Source organism: Temnothorax curvispinosus, unplaced genomic scaffold, assembly GCF_003070985.1.
Source record: "Temnothorax curvispinosus isolate PA1 unplaced genomic scaffold, ASM307098v1 QBEX01010917.1, whole genome shotgun sequence".
NCBI lineage: Eukaryota > Metazoa > Arthropoda > Insecta > Hymenoptera > Formicidae > Temnothorax > Temnothorax curvispinosus.
In genome coordinates, this window is record NW_020220697.1 from 77,360 (window position 1) to 94,101 (window position 16,742).

General features: G+C 37.6%; 4 protein-coding genes and 1 non-coding gene across 8 annotated transcripts; 3 read left to right on the forward strand and 2 right to left on the reverse strand.

Annotated features, from left to right (window-relative positions):
• Positions 1–1,105: 1,105 nt before the first annotated feature.
• LOC112460874 (SUMO-activating enzyme subunit 2) lies at positions 1,106–5,154 on the forward strand. The gene is made up of 8 exons (XM_025025787.1): positions 1,106–1,271; positions 1,992–2,146; positions 2,237–2,524; positions 2,698–2,765; positions 2,991–3,209; positions 3,287–3,544; positions 3,831–4,426; positions 4,505–5,154. Exons 1-8 carry the CDS (start codon positions 1,128–1,130, stop codon positions 4,733–4,735), a joined length of 1,959 nt encoding a protein of 652 aa, XP_024881555.1. The 5' UTR covers positions 1,106–1,127; the 3' UTR covers positions 4,736–5,154.
• On the reverse strand, positions 4,994–9,105 carry LOC112460875 (carbohydrate sulfotransferase 11-like). Of its 2 annotated transcripts, XM_025025789.1 has the most exons (6): positions 7,794–9,105; positions 7,574–7,656; positions 6,772–6,968; positions 6,291–6,410; positions 6,045–6,188; positions 4,994–5,948 (listed from the first exon to the last, which is right to left on the reverse strand). In XM_025025789.1, exons 1-6 carry the CDS (start codon positions 7,840–7,842, stop codon positions 5,564–5,566), a joined length of 978 nt encoding a protein of 325 aa, XP_024881557.1. In that variant the 5' UTR covers positions 7,843–9,105; the 3' UTR covers positions 4,994–5,563. The 2 variants fall into 2 exon arrangements, with proteins under 2 accessions (XP_024881557.1, XP_024881556.1); XM_025025788.1 differs by having other exon boundaries at positions 7,574–9,105.
• Trnad-guc lies at positions 7,411–7,482 on the forward strand. The gene has a single exon. It is a non-coding gene; the product is annotated as a tRNA-Asp (tRNA).
• Positions 9,106–9,260: 155 nt separating the features above from the next.
• LOC112460881 (YTH domain-containing protein 1) lies at positions 9,261–13,074 on the reverse strand. 3 transcript variants are annotated; one of them, XM_025025805.1, is made up of 7 exons: positions 12,839–13,074; positions 11,556–11,965; positions 10,979–11,195; positions 10,614–10,818; positions 10,237–10,504; positions 9,883–10,026; positions 9,424–9,601 (listed from the first exon to the last, which is right to left on the reverse strand). In XM_025025805.1, exons 2-7 carry the CDS (start codon positions 11,897–11,899, stop codon positions 9,424–9,426), a joined length of 1,356 nt encoding a protein of 451 aa, XP_024881573.1. In that variant the 5' UTR covers positions 11,900–11,965; positions 12,839–13,074. The 3 variants fall into 3 exon arrangements, with proteins under 3 accessions (XP_024881574.1, XP_024881573.1, XP_024881572.1); XM_025025804.1 differs by having other exon boundaries at positions 12,062–13,074; XM_025025806.1 differs by lacking the exon at positions 12,839–13,074 and having other exon boundaries at positions 9,261–9,601; positions 11,556–11,899.
• A 150-nt stretch (positions 13,075–13,224) lies between these two features.
• On the forward strand, positions 13,225–16,237 carry LOC112460872 (GPI mannosyltransferase 4). The gene is made up of 5 exons (XM_025025784.1): positions 13,225–13,461; positions 13,790–13,961; positions 14,044–14,444; positions 14,663–15,201; positions 15,259–16,237. The coding sequence occupies exons 1-5, from the start codon at positions 13,450–13,452 to the stop codon at positions 16,181–16,183; spliced, it is 2,049 nt and encodes a 682-aa protein (XP_024881552.1). The 5' UTR covers positions 13,225–13,449; the 3' UTR covers positions 16,184–16,237.
• The last annotated feature ends 505 nt before the right edge of the window (positions 16,238–16,742 follow it).

A 16,742-nucleotide genomic window follows, 5' to 3' on the forward strand; every position in this document is an offset into this window, starting at 1 on the left:
AACAATTCCGATCGGAATTCATTTCGAACAAGTTCATAATAGGTTCCCTCAACAGGGCACGTATTATGCTAAGACTCCATAGATGCGGAAACGCCATGCGGCAGAGTGCGTTGACCAATCACAAATTTTGATTTTGCCGCAGGCGACTTGCGGCAGCCTTCTGATTGGTCAATGCACTCTACCGCACGGCGTTTCCGCGTCTATGGAGTCTTATGGAGGATTCACACTGCGTCCGATGTTCGACGTACGACGATCCGACATCCAATAAGAAATTTTTGTCTCTAATAATAAATTCTGTTATTGGATATCGGATCGTCGTACGTCGAACATCGGACGCAATGTGAATTCTCGATTAGCATTACGGACTTGTTCGGAATGGATTCCGATCGGAATTATTTCGTTTTCCCTAGAAAAGACAATAGAAATCTAGGAAATAACTGAACAATTCCGATTGGAATCCATTCCGAACAAGTCCATAATAGGTCCCCTCAACAGTAAAGCCCCTTGCACAATGCAAAGCAACAGGCAATAGGAACAGGAAATAACCAAAAAATCGTTAATTACAACCTAAAAAATTCAAATGCTATGATTGGTTGGCAATAGGCAATAGGCACAGAATTTCCAACGTGACGGAAACTCTGTGTCTATTGCCTGTGTCACTGTTTATTCTGCATTTATACATGATTTATGATTTCTATTCCCTGTTCCTATTGCCTGTTGCCTGGCATTGTGCAAGGGGCTTTATGTCTGCTGAACGCGGCCATTATACTACAACAGATTTTCAGTGCTGGCAGTGAATTCTGGAACTCACAGCCCAATTTTCTTTATTCTGATTGATTGAATTTTATTAATCAATTTTAATCCGCAATCCCATAGTGTGATACGGGCTTAAGGGACGCTTCTTCCGTCCGGTAGAATACAGCCACTCACAGACCGGTGCTTGGGGTCTTTTGATCGAATCAACCAATCAGAAAATTAGGTTACAAATTAAACCAATTGGCGACGTGGAAAATCGAGGGACACTCGTACCGCGCTGCTGCGCATGCGTGAAAAATGCCGCGATCGCGGGATCGCTGAATCGGAACGCGATAAACGCGATGCCGGCCTGACCGCCGAGAGTTGGCAAGATGGCGACGACTGTGAACGGAGTGTTTCGCGAAGAATTACGCGATGCGATTTTACGCAGCAAGGTGCTCGTCGTCGGTGCCGGCGGTATCGGCTGCGAGATTCTCAAGAACCTGGTGATGTCCGGGTTCGCCGATATCGAAATCGTGAGTACACGCAATTCTGTAATAGCTAACGTAACCTCACTTTCGAGCGATTTACAGTAACGTCAGTAACAATTTTGGTGCATTCACGGAACGTGTAATTAACGCTAATTAACGCTATTGCGGCATTCTATCTTTATCGCTCATTAGATTAACCTTATTAGGTTAAACATGGATAAAACGATGTAATAACGCTAAGCTCGCTTCCTAAACGCACCCTTAATAAACATCACATTCTATTGTTTTTTTACTTTAATGTTAACAATAATAATGTTAACTTTATTGTTTTAGATAATAAAAGTAGTACAAATATCTGCATTCGCATTACTCACAATAATTCTGCTGATTTACTTTCTTTTTTCTTCTTTTTTTTTCTATTAGAATTGACTTATTTGTTTATAACGACGTTATTTATTCTGGCTCTTATTTACGTTTGTTGTATTCTTCTTATATTAATTTTATCTGATTCTTATTTAAATAACTCCTTGATTTAATTTAATTTAATTATTTAATTATTTTTCATTTTGGTTATTTTTAGTGATTTAGATATTTTATTTCGGATTGCTGTGCTTAATTTTGCCTTTTACACACGTTTTATTTTAAGTTTTTTTATCAATTTACTTTATTTTCTGTGTTTTTGCTTTTACTTGGAATATTTTTATAGATATATAATCAGATATTATATTCAGATTGTTCTCAATTAAGCCTTTCCTTGTTTTTCAGATTGATCTGGATACGATTGACGTCAGCAATTTAAACAGACAATTTCTGTTCCAAAAGAAACATGTGGGAAAATCAAAAGCCAGCATAGCGTGTGAAACGGCATTAACATTTAATCCAGATGTCAAAGTGATATATTATCACGACAGTATTACATCGTAAGTTGATGTTGACACATTCGCTTTTCTTAGTCAGCAACGCTGACGCCGCAATCTATTCGACGTTTCTAAAGTCTCGTGCGTTTGCAGATCGGAATTCGGCTTGTCCTTCTTCAAGAGGTTCACTGTGGTATTAAACGCTCTTGACAATAGAGCGGCGAGAAATCATGTGAATCGTATGTGTCTAGCAGCAGATATACCATTAATAGAGTCCGGTACCGCGGGTTACGAAGGCCAGGTCGAACTCATCAAGAAGGGCTTGAGCCAATGCTACGAATGTACGCCTAAAGCTGCGCAAAAGACTTATCCCGGTTGTACCATCCGCAACACGCCCAGCGAGCCCATTCACTGCATCGTATGGGCTAAACATCTCTTTAAGTAACTATCACAACATGATCTACATTAAGATATTTTATATTACCATCTATTGATTAAACTCGTATAAATTTTGTTCAGTTTTTACTTATGTCTATATAAATTGAACAAAATATATATATAAATGATTTTTATGAACAATAATCCTTAATTAATTTTCTAATGTAATATTGCAGTCAATTATTTGGGGAAGAAGATCCCGATCAGGATGTTTCTCCAGACACCGCGGATCCTGAAGCAACTGGTAATACATAAATTATTTTGCTATGATATTCGATATAATTTATAATTATACCGAACAAACACAGCGTAATTGACATTTTATTTTTTTAACATAATTTTTATTTTAAAAATACTTTTAATGTTATTGTTATTATATTTATTTTTATTTTACTTTATCAAATAATTATCATCATTATTGTTTACAGCAAAATATAATAGATGCAATTAAAGTATTTTGATATTGCAGATACAGCAGGGGAAGGGGCTTTACAGGCGGAATCCAACGATAAAGGGAACATCGATAGGATTTCCACACGAGTTTGGGCCCAGTCCTGCAATTACGACCCAGAAAAATTGTTTACGAAGCTTTTTCACGATGACATCAAGTATCTGCTGAGCATGGACAATTTGTGGAAAAAACGCCGATCTCCAACGCCATTGAATTGGAGGGAATTGCCAGACGGAGGTTTGTTGCCGTTCTTACAGATATCTTCTTCCTCATTGTCTCATTGTCAGTGAAAATAACGTATTATTTTCTTGAAGTGGCCGGATGCAGTAAAGAGATCAATCAGCCTGGGCTGAAGGACCAACAACGCTGGAGTATTTCCAAATGCGGCTCGATCTTTGCAGAATCGATGAAAAGTTTGAGTCAGACATTGAAATCCTGTCAAGAAAAATCGCCAGGCAATCATTTGGTTTGGGATAAGGATGATCAGCACTCTATGGATTTTGTCGCTGCATGCGCCAACATTCGCGCGCACATCTTTGGAATTCCTCAGAAAAGCAGATTTGATATCAAATGTTCGTAACAATGTTCCATCTGTTGTGCATCTTTTTGCATCTTGCTCTTGAAATATGGGTTACCGTTTACATTATCTTCAACTTTCCAATCTCTTATAAAATCGAGGTATGGAATAAGTTGGAATCGAACCTGGGAATCGTCGATTATGAGTCAACTGCTCTCGCACGGAGCTACGCGTTATCCAGCATCTTCTTTCTGTCTTCGAACAATTTATTCAACGTACTCCATTTTACTGTCCATGAAACCTTCGATTTTAATCTTTACGTTATTTTTCTCGTTCTTTAGCAATGGCTGGCAACATAATCCCGGCGATCGCCACCACCAATGCTATCATTGCGGGCATGGTGGTCCTTCATGCTTTCCGAGTCCTTGAGAACAATCTACAAGCCTGCAGATCCGTCTATCTGCGTTTAAAGATGAATCACCGTAATCAGCTGTTAGTCCCAGAAAAAGCAGTGAATCCACCCAATCCGCAATGTTACGTTTGCGCACCTACCCCGCAGGCTGTGCTCGCGGTCGATACCTCCAGCATGACTATTAAAGAACTGGAAGAGTTGGTGCTCAAGAACAGACTGAACATGATCGCCCCCGATGTCATGATCGATGGAACTGGTTCCGTCGTCATTAGCAGCGAGGAAGGCGAGACAGAGAGCAACAATGACAAGAAATTGGAGGAGTTGGGAATCAAGGATGGGGCAATTCTCAAGGTCGACGACTTCCAGCAGAACTATTCGCTAACCGTCTTCGTAGTTTATCGAGAGAAACCTGGTCCGAAAGACGATAGTCCGCAATTTTTAATACTGGCAGATAAGAACGCGCTTCAACCGAAGGAAAGAGAGGAAGAAGAGAAAACGGAGAAGTCTTCCAGCTCCAATGGACAGGTGGGTACTTGGGGAAATACTTCTTTTGATTACTTTATTATTTATTATTTGTTTGCTGAAAAAATATTTTTTCTGTAGACCGTGACCGAAACGCCGGATGTGGCTAAGAAGCGTAAAAATGATGCCAAAGATGAGATAGCAGCTAAGAAACGCAAAGTGGAAATTGATAATGGCGATGATAGCGATGATATCTGCATTATCAGTAACGACACATGCCATGATAACTCATCCGAGCTGAAGAAATCAACGTTGAGGAAGCGGAAGCCTTCCGATGACATTGATTGCTTGATAGTGTGCGACGACGATTAACTGCGAAAGCAAGAGATGAGCTTCAAAGTGAAGAGAGATACGGTGGAAAACGAAAGGACTTGAAAACATTTAAAGTTCAAATTGAGATAAAAAGTAAAGAGATAGAAGAGAGTAAAGAAAGCTTTTGAAGAGAATAGAGGAAACGGAGTAAAAACATAAGAGATAAGAGAAACATTTTCGTGTGAAAATTAGTTTAAAAGTTATTTCTAACATTGCATGGTTTACACGGAGAAGTGAAAAAGTCTCATTTTTTTTTTAATTCCTTTTCTATTAGTGACATCCGTGGTTTATAGATACAATAATTAATTTAATTTTGTATATTGACGAATATACATATGCCGTAATGTATTATCATATTGTCATAACTATTGTCATTATTTTGATCATTAGAAAAGAAAAATAGATTGTTTTTACTTATACTAAGATTTATTGATTAATATTCTCACATGTGTGTATATGTGTGTGTGCGTGCGCGCGTGTATGTGTAATCATTGATTTCAAATTTTTATTTAATTCCAAAATCCACTACATAGTAGTTCATAATTTTCATAATTAACATATTTTTAATAATTACATAATGTAATAATTTTCTAAGTATAATCTTAAAAAAATGTATATTTTTATTTACGTTTTCCCGTATAGAGATGTAAAGACTCATCCATAAAAAGTCAATCAGAATATATTTCCTATTTTCCAGTTTACAAAAAAAGGCACGAGAAAATATCCCGTCTTTAAAAAATTTAGTTATTTATCAAAAAGTGTTCTTTTTATCTTTTTTCAATTAAGTATTACTTATTGCTGCTCCATCATTTTTTTGCCTGGTCAAAGTCAATTTTTACTCTTGGCACAGTGCAAATACTTGTCCAACTTATAGTTATACATCTCAAAGTCCACTTTGTACCTTTCGTACAATCGCAGGACCATGTCGGTGGTCAGGTCGTGAAAGTATTTACACGTTATATCAGAGTTGGTGACCCCAGTACGAGTGCGCTGCAGCCTGGGCAAGTAGATCTTATCTTTATCTAATCTCAGCTTCGACAGGATGTAATTGACTTCCCCGAACGTGTATTCGTCCAGTTTCAGGATGAAGTTGTAGCTCACGTTACAGACCGCGCAGTGAGTGTGATATTGGGCCCAGTGGACGTCATTGTGATCCGGCGGTTGCTTCAGCAACCATTCCAAGAATTCTCGAAAACTGGGTATCACCTTCAATCTGCAGAGAAACGCAGATAGAGATCCGTATTCTATGTTACGCGTGAATTAATTGTAAAGTAAGAAAATTAGATGGAAGCATTTGCCACATGCGTACCTTCTGTCCGGCAAGAATATTCTTTGCAGAATGTTGCCGCCCGACGCGTTGAAACGGAAGAGTTCCGGCCTTGAGAGATGAAGAATTTGGCGAGTGTAGAGCCAGGATTGTGCGGTGTATTTGCTGTTGTCTTCGATGCGGTCTCTGTAAATAATTTTGTACCGGTATTTTTTCGTGGCTGTTTCGAAGTTATGTCAGCTTGTTGTCAATTCAGAGTATTGTACTTTGTGTAATAAGACTAATTACCTATACGTCGAGACCAGCCGTTGAAACGGATGTCTGACGACAAGCAATTTGAAAATGGTATTGTTGTTAGCAAAACGCTGCAGATTTTCTAAACTTTCTGGCGACAGGACGTCCACTTCTCTACAAATGCATTATCGAATTATTAACATATAATAAACTACTGTTACAATTAACGTTGTATATCATTAGTTTATTTTCACGAAAATAAAATAAAATAAATAAAGGAAATAAAAAATAGAGTTATAATGCGTTACAAACTATATGTAACTGAATGGTTGAAATAAAGTTTATTATTATAAAATAAATTAATTTAATGTAATAAATTAGACAGAAAAATTTGGGTCTCTTAATAAAAAACAAAGTAAATTTGTTCGAATTAATTATGATATTATTAATTGTATTTAATAAGATTATATAAATATGCAAAGTAATAAATAATAATAAATACATTAAGTGTTTGATCATGATTAATATTAGTTACTTGTAAAAATTGTGCTCGACTCTACGGTTGCTCATGTCGGAAAACAGTTTGGTGAAACTGGTAGACCCGACTTTGCGGATCCAGCAATACAGCGACTTATGTTTGACATTGTATAAAAAATGCCTTTTGACGAGAGGAGTCTTCAGCTTGTACTTCGCGCAGACGTTCGATACCTGTTGCAGCAGATTCGCGCTCTTCTGTTAACAGGAATACGTAAAATGGAAAGTTAATACGTCGATTCAGATACCCTCGACATTTAACATTCGTAAAAATAAAATTTCAATTTTTGCCTGTGCACAATATGAAAATAATAGTTGAAAATGGAGTAGATGAATCCAGAATATGTAAAATTATAAGATATATATATATATATACTATCGAGGATAAGCTGTAGAGAGATTAAAAGTTAAAATACTAAAGTTGTGATAGAAAATGATCTTAATATATGTTTAATTAACACATAATAAAAATCTTAAATTATTTCAAATATTATCAAAATTAAAAAGTTTTTGAAAATCTTGAACATATTTAATATTAATTAAAATCTTTTTGAAATATGTACATATATATATATATATATATACATATCATTTTCTATCACAATTTTAGTATTTTAACTTTCAATCTCTCTAAAACTTATCCTCGATAGTATAGTGGTTAGTATCCCCGCCTGTCACGCGGGAGACCGGGGTTCGATTCCCCGTCGGGGAGGTTTATTTTTTTTTTAAATCTGTTATTATCTTATATTTATCTTTAACGTCTTTTTATATTTTCCGTCTAATTTTCATACATCTAAATATACCTGCAGGTCGAAAGTTCCACCCTTTAATTCGTCCATCCGCAACATGTTGATCTCCCCCTTGACATCCTTTTTAATTATCCTATCTGAAATCGAGAAGTGGAACGTTTGCGGCTGATACTTGATCGTCGTCGTTGCGCCTGTCGTTTTTTCTACATTGCTTCTTCTCGTTTTAATTAAAATTATGCAAATGAGAAAATATAACACAATGCACGAACCGTACTTAAAAAATTGCGCTCTAAGGGACATGATGAATTAAACGTCGCAACCATCGACCGCACGACACACAAAATGACTCTTGACTCGGAGAAAGTTATAATTTACAATTTTACAATAATCATAAACTGACACATTTTTTTTTGTTAAAATTTATTATTTAAAACACCATCTGAGAATACTTTCAAGATTTATAATGATCGAAATTTATGAAAAGAATTAGAGATAATTTCTGATGTTGATGCGTTGAAGCTACAGCACATTAGAATCTTTCCGTACATCTGTCTCTCGTCAGCCCGTCAGGACGAAGTATCCGCTCGGGAATACCCCGTTTTGTGTGGGTGGTACGTGAGTGATATCCCTTATCACTTGTCAATTCTTGATTTCGTTTATTAGACACGTTTCTCTTATTCTAACTATATTTCCAACTATATCTCGCGAAAGAGAGAAGACCTGCTCATAATTTTCACTGTTAAATATATAGCTTGAAACTATCATACCGTACAAACACACACACACACACACACACAATCGACTCTCCATTGTGGATTATCAGGACATCAGAGCGCCTTTCTTATCTTCAAGCTTCCTCTTATTCTAATCTCCATCCTTATAGTAATAACATAGAACGAAAATATCGTGACGCGTTTGGTCTTTTTACTTTACTTTTTTTGCTCTAATGTGAATAACATGAGTAGGTAGTGGAAGAGTAGAACAAGAGGAAAACATCATTTTGCATGGTTAAAACAGAGATCAATAAAATATGAAGCTTCATTAAGTAGAGTCGAGACACGTGGAATAACTGAATTAGAAGCAATAGTACAGTTCTACTAAAGTTAAATTAAAAAATTGATCGATCCCAGATTAAATCGATCCGCTCATTTCGAAAGAATTATTTCGCACAAATATAAGACGTATAAAATGTATAAAATAGTTGAAAAAAAATAACAAAAGAACAAATATCTTTATCGCGTATATTCGAATTTATTTCCTTTTTTTGATTGGCGAAATAATTTCATTATTGCATTTTATTTGTGTGATCGCAGAAAATGTTACACATTCAGTAAAAGAATTACCAATACTCAATGGTACAAAACTTAATTAATCTATATTACTTTACAACAGCGTAGAATGCGTTTGGAAGTGCGCTGCGCAGTTACGTTTGATAGTAATGACAATTAAACGTCATCGATTAAAATTGCCTCCATGGTGTACAATGATTATATAACCCGCCGATTCCCATTAATCATAAATTTTAAGACTTTATATTTTAATTAAATTAAATCTTTTTACTCATTTTATTAATATACAAATTTAATCTAAACATATTTATAACATTTTAATTATATATTAAAATGTTAATTAAAATATATTAAAATATAGATATTTTTTAAATATAAAAATATTTAATTAATATTATATATATTATATGTAACATATATAATATTATTATTACTATATTAAATATTTTTGGATTAAATTCCTCGGAAATATTCTATAAATCCAAATAAATATAAATGATAAATAATGCTAGTTTAATTTTTTTATCAACAGAATTCCCTCTCCAATTCTATCATTGCCAATAGAGGATTATGGGGACCGACGGATTTTCAAGGGAAACACTAAAGTCGAGATCCTTATCTGCGATCTCTATATCTGTGATGATCGCGAGAAGAACGGTGATCGCTGTGCCGACTGTGACGACTAGCCGTTCTCCATAGGAACTCGTCGACACTCCTCTCGTAGCTACGCTTTTCTAGTGCCGATGCTGTTGCATTGGCGTAATCTGGAGGCAGTGGTAGACCATCGTAATATCTGGGGGAAAAAAAAAGAAATTTTCATTCAATCTTACACCCATGATAAAATAATTTTTGTTTAATGTCAATACGATTATTATATTAACATTATTTAATTTTAATAAATATATTTAATTTCTAGTTTAATTTTTAATGCCAGAGAGAGAGAAAGAGAGAATGGATATTTATATTTTTATGGAGTTTGTGCTCTGTGCGAAAAATAAATGTTAAAGCGGAACGAAATAGTAGGATCTGGAAAGTATTAGATAAGCGCTTCTGCAGTATTGAATAAATTCTTACCTTGGAGGTGGAGGTGGTGGTAGAGAATCGTACGGATGTGGGCCGTAAGGCGGTAATGGAGGCAATTGATGTTGCATAGTACGCATATAATCTGCCACATAAGCCTCTGCAACTGCGGCGACACCCAGACCAGTTCCGTAACCCCTAAAAGAAATTATTGTTACACAAGGTAAACGATATATAAGATACATCAGGTATCGAGAATTTACATCTGCCTTTTAAAAGAATTATTTAATAATTTGCGACGTGTAATGTCACATTAACAGCGTTAAATCATAACATTAAATTTCAAAAGTGTATGTCCATCGTACAACTTTAAAAGCCAGGAATAATCAATATTGGATAATCGCGTACTTTGTGTAAGGTGAATCGCCTCGATTGAACCACGGTGTGTATCGGTACGAATGATCCCTGGAGCTCCTATGATTTCCTGTAACATCTTGAGATCCTCTCGCCAGTGACGCTAAACGTGATCTCGAGGTCAAGAATAGTTTGCGTCCTCGTCCACCTCTTCGTAAAAATCTAGAACTACCTATAGGTCTTTTGTCGCGATAACGCGATGTCTTTACGACGTGTTTTCCTGCTTCCTTGGATTTCCGCAAGATGGGTGTCATCTCGATTCCTACAAACACAAATATTTATATACATGATATTAGTAAATATACAAAACAAGATATTTAACAAATATTTGATTATTATTTATTAACTAATAACATAATACTTATATTAACCTTCGTCCTCTGGAAATAATCTGCATAATTCTTCAGCAACTCTGGGCTCGATTTCCTGGCCATCCCGACCAATCTTGACTTGTTTACCGTCATTCCATGGATTGTACAAATGTAATGTGGCTGTGAACGGCAATTCCTTTCTGCAGATCCAATCAACTTTAAATACGCCACCTAAGGCCTTTGCTGATAATCCAGGTGGTAAAACCTGAAATCCATTTCATGACATTATTTCCTCTTTTCTGACGATTTATTTAATTAATAAGAAAAAAAATTCAATCAAATGACATTAAAGTTAATCAGTTACTTGTGAATCTGCTAATTATTATATAATTGTTCATTATATCATTATATTTCATTCTACATACCCAAGAAACTGGACCAGCATCTCTTCTCGATTCTGTGCTAAGTCTTGCAAAACCAGCAAACTTTCCTGATTCCTTCACGGAAAATACCAGCAACACGTTTCGCGATTCCCTGTAGGCTTGATTTAGATTTGCTTCGTTTTGCGGCAACGTGCTCCATACTCCCTTGGCTTTAGATAGCGTCACATTTTCCGCATTATTGGACTTGATGATGAAAAATCTGGCAAAGGAGACTTAGAAATATTTACTCCAAGTCTAGACGATCCATTAAAAATATATAATTAAAAAAAAGAAATTCTCCCTATATCATATAAGATATGCTTACTATAAACTACAATCATTCTATTTGATTCAATATAAAAAGAATAAAATTTGGTAAAATTTCAAGCTACATACAGAGTATGCAACTTTATTATTTTATTATGGCAAACTTTACTCCATATACTATAATTTATAATAATTAATTAAAATTAAATTCTAATTTGATACACTTGTGTAAAATTAACACTTGAAAATATTTCAAACAGAATTCTGTTATTAATACAAAGACTGCAATAGGTATTTATTGTCGTCGTCGAACCTTGCGTCTCGAAACAAGTAATTCAACTTGGTGGCATAGTCGTAGCTCTTAGTGGTGCCCTTGCTTTCCTTGGATCTGGCCCGCTTCGGCTCAGGACTGGACGATTTAGAATCCCTGGATCTACCACGTTTGTTCCTGTTCCTCTTGCTGCGCTTATTGTCGCCGCGCGAGGACTTGCTGGAGACCGAGCTGATGCTAGGATGGCTAGAGTCCGAGTTGGAGCTGCTGGAGGAGACCTCACTGCGGGTATCGTACGTCTCGTCCGCGGCGATTCTCAGCTCGTCGCCGTTGTCGTTCTCCCCACAGCTGAGATTCAGGTTGTCGCCGTCTGTGTTGCTGCCCATGGTCAACTAGGACTGTCCCTCGCCACCGTCGTCGTCGCCGCCGCCGCCGCCGTCGGATCGAGCGTCCTGCAACGCACAGACGGGAGGTAGCTTATTACCACGTCGCGAGCTGCGCGGGGGCACTCTGGCAAGAGGAACGACGTATCGTAACGTTTCTCGTACATCTTACGACAATAATGCGGTAGCAAGGGACTATATAGTGTACAGCGAGGAGGATAGTTCGGGGATTCCGAATCGAGCGGAAAGTCCACACTGTCCCGAGGAGTACTTTTTCTTAAAGCGCGTAGGCGCGCCGTAGCGGCACCCGGCCGACCCGGCTCCCTTAAGCCTAACACAAATCGACAACGGGGACACATGGCAACAAACACGGACTGGCCAGAGAGATCTGGACCATGGACGGAATATAAACTATACTGGCTTTACGGACAGTTCGTGTTGAGATTACGCGACGGCATTCGACAGCATTTGACAGCACATATATAGCTCGCTCGCACGAAGGGCCGTTCTACGGAGTCTCTGAAAGCACGGAGAAACTTTTTATCTTTCCGGATCGCCTCTCTCGTTCTAGTTATTTATCCTCTACGCGCACTCCTTCCCCAAGCAGAGGTTACTTATCAGAGACAGATATTATACAGCGTACAACCGTTTTTACCCCCGGCCCGTCAAACACATTGAGAGTCTGTCGGGAGACTTTGTTTACTGGGTTTTTTTTCCCCCGCTTTTCCTTTTTTAAAAATCTTGTTTTAATTATCTAGTAGAAAAGTTCGTCGCGCAAGGCGATTTAAAGCCACTAAATACGTAAATTCTCGCCGTGGAGAGCGTTTACAGCGCTCATTCTCCCTCTCATTCTCTCTCTTTTTTTTCCTCGAAGTCCTCGCGATATCTTTCGTTCGCATTTTTTTCTGAACGAGTCCTCCCGAGGGCTCGGCGCACACTTACGTGACACCCTTTGTCCCTTCACTGACACACTTCACACCGAAGCACGCTCGGGGGTTTGTCCGACGCGCGATCGCTCGCACACAACACGGCACGCACGTTCCCGACCTCGCTGCGCGCGAATATCCGCTGAACGTTAAAGGATTCCCGACGACGGGGCGACGGTAAACAATCGCTCGCGGACGGCGGATCGTTCACGAGTCACGGCGTCCATTGTCGGCCATCGTTGTGACGTTGTACTTCAGCGGCGACGATGCGCGCCCCCAGCGCCGCCAGCGCGCCCTCCGAATCAATAAACTCGTTCTTTCGCGGCTGCACTTTCTGCACATCTTTTTCTGCACCGCGCCTGCACTTTTTGCTCCCTCGGAAGCAGCGCGCGTTCGGCGCGTTCCAAAACTTCAGAGAAAAGTGAAGTTGGCAGAAAACTGCACGGACATGGGCCGGTTTCACCGATTAGTTTAATCAACGCAAATGATGTTTCTGATTACGAATTTTGATTGCGATAAAACAGAAAAGATAATTCATAACTCTTCATAATTTTTTTACTTTTAAATAAATGTCCAAGAATTGCCATTGAGGTTAAGTTATGACGAACTAATCCTTGTACAGTAAACATGTCACTGAAGGTAATTTTTTTTACATAATATTCTTAACATTAATATTTATATAATTTTTTATCTTAAAGTTTATATATATGTCTTGTTTTTAAATATCTGACATAAGTATCTGTATATATTTATTTGAATATACCTATACATGTGTGTGTATATATATATAGACATTGATAATTCATTTATATTTATATATTTGTCTTAATATTTATTTATATTTTTGAAAAAAAGAATTTTGTCCAGTCTGCATGTACATATCTGTTTTATTTTGCATGTTATTTTTATGTATTTCTATTTGCTTTTATATGTTTATATTTACACATAAAATTTTTCTGTTTATCAGCATAAAAACGAATACCGCAGATCTATCGATGATTACCAAACTGCGGCACCTGTGCAACGTAGGATCGGTCTCTATTGGATCCTGGCCACATTGAGAATAGTCCTCACTTTTGCTCCACAGACAGGCTACATTCATCCCGACGAGTTCTTTCAGTCCATCGAAGTTGTCTCTGGTATGCCACCATTCTGCAATGCAGCTATTATTTCAGCATTTTACTTTATATCTAATAATTATATCTGTTTTTCTTTCTGTAGGAGACCACTTCGATATTGATGTCTACAAACCATGGGAGTTTAACGCTACCTTTCCCATACGTTCTATGTTCGTGCCTCAAGTCGTTGTCGGTTTGCCTTACGCAATTCTCAAGAGACTGTCTCCGTATACATTTTACTTCTTCGGAATGTCATTGAGGAAACCTTATTTCTTCGTGCTCTTCCCCCGGCTCTTCATGTGTGCGCTCTCTTTCCTGTCGGATTACTTTCTATATAAGATCTGTTACATGTACGGCCAGAACTACAGAGTCAGGCTTGTTACGTACGCTAGCTCCTACGTCATGCTCACCTACGCTACCCGTACGCTATCCAATTCTATTGAATTGGTGCTGACTGCCGCACTGCTGTATTTCGTTTCCCGGTGCATGGCGTATTCGGAGAAGGTACCAATTTCTTCAAAGATTATGCGATATAAAAGTAATCGATGAGCTCTTAGAAAAAAATTTATTAAGACTTAGGGAATCCAGTTTTGAATCAACTTTTCGTTTTGTGTTAATTGATTAAGACTTTTCGTTTTGTGTTAATTGATTAAGAAACCTTAACTTTTAATTACCTTGTTTGTACCTTGCGTTGGTCTAACGATTTTATTGTTTTATGTTAGGTGGTGTTGCAGAATGATTATCTCTCCAAGAAGTATAGCGAAGCAGCGACTGCCGTAGAGCGAGTCAAGTACTACAAGCTCAGGGCATTGCTGCCCTCGCATTCTCTGAACGACTGCTTTGTGCTGGCCACGATAACGGTAATAGGGATATTTAACAGGCCGACTTTCGTCGCGTTTGCCTTCGTCCCCATCTTCTTCTGGCTACAAAGAGGAATGAACTCGAAAAGCGTCGGCTTCAGAGACTTTCACATCAGAATGTTCGTCTTTGTTCTCTGCGGATTGCCGGCCGCGATATTTTTCATTCTAGTCGACAGTTTCTACTTCGGATACCTGACGATGGCGGAGATAGGCCAGTTGGAGATCGGAATCAACAATTTTGTGGTGACGCCAGTTAATTTCCTCAAGTACAATGCGGACACGAAGAATTTGGAGTCGCATGGACTGCATCCTCATTTCCTGCATTTCCTAGTCAACATTCCACTGCTGTTTAACGTTTTGGGAGTTATTGGATTATTGACGGTCGCGAAAATGATACATAGGTGAGTCATAACGATATTGATACGAAACATATAAACGACAATAATATTCATTTCCAGTGGGCTGAAGGCACAATGGCTGCATCTACCGCGCCTGCAGAGCATCGTAGGCCTGATGACATTTACGTTCATCATCCCAGTCGTCTTGTTGTCTGTCTTTCCTCATCAAGAACCTCGTTTTATAATCCCGGTGCTCTTCCCGCTGGTGTTTCTTTACGCGCCTGAACTGAGTCAAGTCCCCAGTCTGGATATCGTCCGCAGATATGTCAATGATGACGGAAATAGCGAGACCTACAGTCCCGTCGAACCGACGAAGCACAAGTCCAGGAAATTGATGCTCTGGTACATCAGCAATCTGTTGTTGGCCTTCTTCTACGCTTTCGCGCATCAGGGCGGAGTTTTACCGCTCGTGTCCCACATCACAACGGAGCTGAAGGCCAAACCGCATCTCACTCACGTGCACCTGTATACCTCGTACAGTTACTCGCTGCCCACAGCGTTGCTGCAGCTGCGCAATACCCGCAGGATCTATCGCAGCAGCAGTAATCACAAATACAAACTGACGCAGGACTTTCACATGTACGAGCAAGGCTCCAAGCCTTTGCCGTGGGTATTCGATAGCATCGCCAGGAGGATCAAGGATTGCGAGGAGAATTTTGTTGTCAACAGGATCCCATACAGACTGTATTACGCGTTACCGGCCTCCGCGATAAACGAGTTCACGGAGTTGTCGAGCAATAATTCACACTTGTTCAGGTTCCACCTAGTCAATACTTTCTATCCTCACATCTCTATAGAGAAATTGCCATCGTTGCGTTCATTCGGTGTACTTGAACATTTGTTAAGTTTTCGGGACGATGGCATTTTTAGCAGTATCGTCGCGACTGCAAAAGATGTTTATGAATACGTTGAGCAATTTAGATTATTATTGCTAAAAATCGAATACTTAGTGCCTGAATCGAAGCAAAATAGGCTTAATAAATAAATAAATTTCAAAAATGGCTAATATAACAAATAAACTTAAAAAAATTGTATTACATCCACACATAAATAATAATTATTTATAATATATATTTATACTAAATATAAAATAACTAGTCAAAGGAACTGATGAAAGAAAGAAGAGAAAAAAATGCAGTAATGAAATAGATTTTAGTTTGAAGAAATATTATTTAGCGATTAATCTTTGTAACTTTTTATACGTTTAATAGAGAAAGCACATGAAATTTGTATATAATAAAATTTAAATTACAATTAATTCAAATACAAAATACAATATTTTTCATATATTAAGAAGTTAATATAATTATTTAAAAATAAATTCCTTTGATCTGGAAAACTGTAAATCGGATGTTTATGTAAAAATTACATGTAATATATATTAACTATAACAAGATAAATTTAATAAATTTTTATAACAATAAATAAAGCTAAATTGACTTAATTAACGGTAAAGTTTAAGGATAAATTCTATAATTATGAATAAATCTGTTAGTGATGTATTAAAAACTGTTGAATTATATAATATTTAAAATATATACTGT